At 49.1% G+C, this 3,782-nt stretch overlaps 2 protein-coding genes across 2 annotated transcripts in view; one reads left to right on the top strand and one right to left on the bottom strand.

Annotated features, from left to right (window-relative positions):
- The window catches only part of PV06_11185 (uncharacterized protein), a gene marked incomplete at its 5' end in the record, with an annotated part of 8,149 nt that extends 7,322 nt beyond the window's left edge, over positions 1 to 827 (top strand). The window contains one exon of the mRNA XM_016412814.1: positions 71 to 827. Coding sequence (XP_016256814.1) covers positions 71 to 799 — 729 coding nt within the window. The 3' untranslated portion in view covers positions 800 to 827. The remainder of the gene's footprint in view (positions 1 to 70) is intronic.
- A 1,437-nt stretch (positions 828 to 2,264) lies between these two features.
- On the bottom strand, positions 2,265 to 3,782 carry PV06_11184 (uncharacterized protein). The gene has a single exon (XM_016412813.1). The coding sequence runs from the start codon at positions 3,465 to 3,467 to the stop codon at positions 2,637 to 2,639; it is 831 nt and encodes a 276-aa protein (XP_016256813.1). The 5' UTR covers positions 3,468 to 3,782; the 3' UTR covers positions 2,265 to 2,636.

The following is a 3,782-nucleotide window of genomic DNA, read 5'->3' as shown; positions in this document are numbered from 1 at the left end:
ACACAGTATCTACACAAAAGAGAAAAAGAAACGGGTGCGTAGGCACGAGAACGATCCGCCCTCGGTGCAGGTGAATGCGTCTCCTACGATGGAGAACAGTCCCGAGCAGGACGAAGCCAAGACAGTCCTACACGAGGACAGCATACGGGATCCTGTCTCCCCACAAGAGCAAAAGATTGTCGACCCAGCCATCATAGAGTCACCAGACTCACCAACAAGTGTGCCCGCAACAACAGCCAACATCGAACAAGAAGACCTGGACTACACTCAAAGCAATGCAAATTTTCCACACGAACCAGTTCCCGAGTTGGACGATGATCTCAAAGACCTGTCATCAGTGCCTGTGACAACACTCAACATCAAACAAGAAAGCCTGGACCATACTCAAAGCGGCGCATATTCTCCATACGAACCAGTTCCCAAGTTAGAAGGTGGTCTTGCAGTCAGTATTGACATGTTAGAAGGTGTGCAAGGTTTTCCCGGCCAAATGTTCTCCATGCCGTCCCAAAAGCATGAAGACATCAAAGCTTCTTTGGACGATACCATTGAGTGTAGTGTTGGCGTATCTCAGCCTTTGACTGGCCATGACGGTGGTGTTACTTGTGAAGATGGCATCCAAAAACGAGAAGGTTCTGCTTTTCTGGGGCCCGACCAGCCGGTGTCAACCTATCCTGAGACCTTCTCGAGTCTAGGTCTTGATCAGAGCAAAGAAGCGCCCAGCTCCTTCGACTCTGCGAGGAACAGAAGGTCTTCGAGGAACATAGGGAGGAAGCGATATTTCGAGGAGGTCGAGGAATAGCCGTAGCAGCAGGAAGACGACAGCTCAGCTTTCCACTTTGGCGTCAACACCTCGCTCGCGCAAGTCCCGCAACGTGCTCTTTTCAGCGTAAATCCAATTCACGCCTGCCTGAAGGTCGAAACAGTAGATTCCCCTTCTTCAAGAGAGGTATGCACTAGCTTGCTTGAGCAGTATTTCTCCGGTCTCCATAGTGGTGCCATCCATAGATCATGCGATATGTAACCGACGAACTGTTTCTCGAGACCTTGTTGTGGCACAATCCGTCTGTCAATTTTCTCCGTCCCCCACCTCGATCAAGACCCATCACCTGCTTAAAACATAGCGTTTCGAATGTATCTTTCAAGCAGCGTCAATCACGGAGACATCAACACGGGGGCCAGCATAGAGCCTAGGTTTAGAGAAAGAGTGGGAGCCCCTCGATGTTCGTAGTGGTGTTACTTTCATTGAGGCACTTTCTCTGATGCTCCAGCTAGAAATACCAATCCTGAAGGTGACGGTTCGGCGCGCACGGTCAACTTCTCGAATAATCCAGATCAACGTCTTACAATTACAAAACCTGTCCATTGTTGTGCCAGATGGCCGCCACAGAATACTAACCTACGTACTGGCATTTCTCCTCCAATTCTCGTATTCAGGATTCCCAAGTTTCTCCACTGTACCTTGGCTTCCATATGTAACTATCACACCCTCGAACGAAATGATTCCAACGTCTATCTGTCCGTTTCCTTCCACCCATCACAATTGATTTCGCGGGAAAGATTTTACCAGTTTCTGTGCAGATACCAGGGTATCTCTCCAAGTTTCGAAAGGTCGCTGTGAATCCCGTAAGATTTTCGATAATTCGGGCCCAATACGTGAGAAGGACAAGGAGGTAGGAAGGTGGTGCCCCCCTTGTCATATCCAATACGGTGGTGAAAGCCGCTCCGAACAGTGCGAGATTCAGTAGTAATATCTTAGCATTGGAAATCAGGCAGTGTCTCATGTATTAGAGTATCCGTATCCTCGGAAATTTGACCAGTAACACAGTACCTTCAGGAACCTGCTAGACTCATATTCCTAGCGGCGAAAACAACCAATTACATGCTAATTCTGGATTGAAGAATCGATTGATTGCTCTTGCTATCTCTATGAAACAATGTTGTGTGGAAATGCACCCAATTAGTGTTTCACGCCAAGACCGCAGCACCAGGTGAGCTGACAGGCCACGTGTCCGATCAAGCCACGTGACCGGCGTCACACTTCTTAGACTGTCCGGAGGAGTAGCAGAGCGGCAAGAGCTCGAAGGAACGGGTGGAGTATGCTTGTTCTGCATGTTGACTTTAGGAGATACTGCCATTGTTGATCTTTATATCATCAATAGTAAAGCCATAGGGGAGTCGAGGTGCACATGAATCTAAAAGGGTAAAGAAACGATGAGGAGAAGCGAGGAAACGAGTATCCATGGGACTAATGTAGATACATTTTACCCTTATATACTCATCAACTCGCTACTCCGTTCTCATCCGGCCGATTGCTTATCTTTGAGATATAGGAGTGGCTGCGAGAGCATAGGGTTGACCCATAAATAACGGCAAAAAAAGTCGACCGAGTTTTAAACAAATCCTGTCGATTCAAACCCGATGGTTTCGCAATCTCCAAAACAACCTCTCTGGTAGCGTCTCGACTAACTTGTTCGAAAAGGTAATATCGAGAAGGAGAGAGCTATAATCCACCAAGATACTTTGGTCGAAAGGATGATCGTTTTTCTGTCTAGAAAACTCTCGCCTTCCCTATCTCGGCAGTGTAAGCACCCCAATCGTCTAGCTATTAGCATCAATTCAAATATAATTCTCGCACCTCAGCGACCTTTTCCCGTAATTGACGGTGATCTCCTTGCCATGAAAGATGTGTCGCCGGCTAACCGGCACACAGGACATCGACACTTTTCCCTTCTCCAATACTGTTGGCTGTAGTGGACAGTGATTTCTTCCCCATCATAAATGTTTTCTTCAGCAACGATTGCGATCCTAAACTTCCCTGATACCCTCATGCCCTTGAAGCGGGCCAATGGGTCACAACTGTGATTGAACAGTCGAGAGATATTGCCGGACTCAGCACAGTTAATCTGAGCGACTGTGGGCTCGCCGAGGATATCGCCCCGGTCCACCTGTATACATTGACCGTTGTCGTACGTATTGGGAGGCGCTAATGTCCCCGTAAGGAAGGCGATAATGGTGCCCTCCGAATACGCGATTTGGCCCGCTTCCTTCGCGATGGCTTGCAGACCTCGATTTTTGCCCCCATATTTGTCGTTATAATTCCGAATGCGAGGCGGTGTCTCGTGGCGAATGGCGGTGCAATGGCAATTTCTCTCATGGCACAGGTCGCAAGGGCAGTTGCTCTGATGACACACATTGCACTGAATCCCTCCAGAAGGAGGCAGGGATGTTGGGTCAACCGGCCACGGTGAGTCGTTGGGCCAGTCTTCAGGTCTGGGCCACTCTGGATATGCACCAGGATCATATATGTTTTCGTCCTTTGCTGGGAAGTCTTCCAGAATGGAGACCAACTCTCCGTCCGAAACTTTGTCCAATGATACGCTCAGGTTTGCCCAGATGAAGTCGACATCGTCTGCCGCGGGATCCAGGGAGTGTTCAAATGCTCTCCCCGCGACGCAGAGAGCGGGCATATACTCGGTCTTCAGATGAGAAAGTAACGAGGCAAAGTCTCCTTCGTCGAGGTTGAGCCCAAGATGTGGGAGAAAAGCTAAATTTTTGCGTTTCGAAGGGGATGAAGCAAAGGATACCTGGAAACGCCATGCAGTATTCCCGCCACTTCGCCCCCTGAGTTCGATGGTACTGGCACTGGCGGCGGTTCATCCCCGTGCGCTGAAGAATTTTTGCAATGACAGCTGGGTCACTCCTTAGACGGCCTTGGTTGATCTCGTCGATATGATCGGCAAGACGGACTTGGAACAACCGAGTAAGGAAGTTATGAAAGGCAG

This window comes from Exophiala oligosperma, assembly GCF_000835515.1.
Source record: "Exophiala oligosperma strain CBS 72588 unplaced genomic scaffold supercont1.21, whole genome shotgun sequence".
Lineage (NCBI taxonomy): Eukaryota > Fungi > Ascomycota > Eurotiomycetes > Chaetothyriales > Herpotrichiellaceae > Exophiala > Exophiala oligosperma.
Note: the sequence above shows the minus strand (reverse complement) of the source record. Positions and strands in the feature narration are given on the sequence as shown.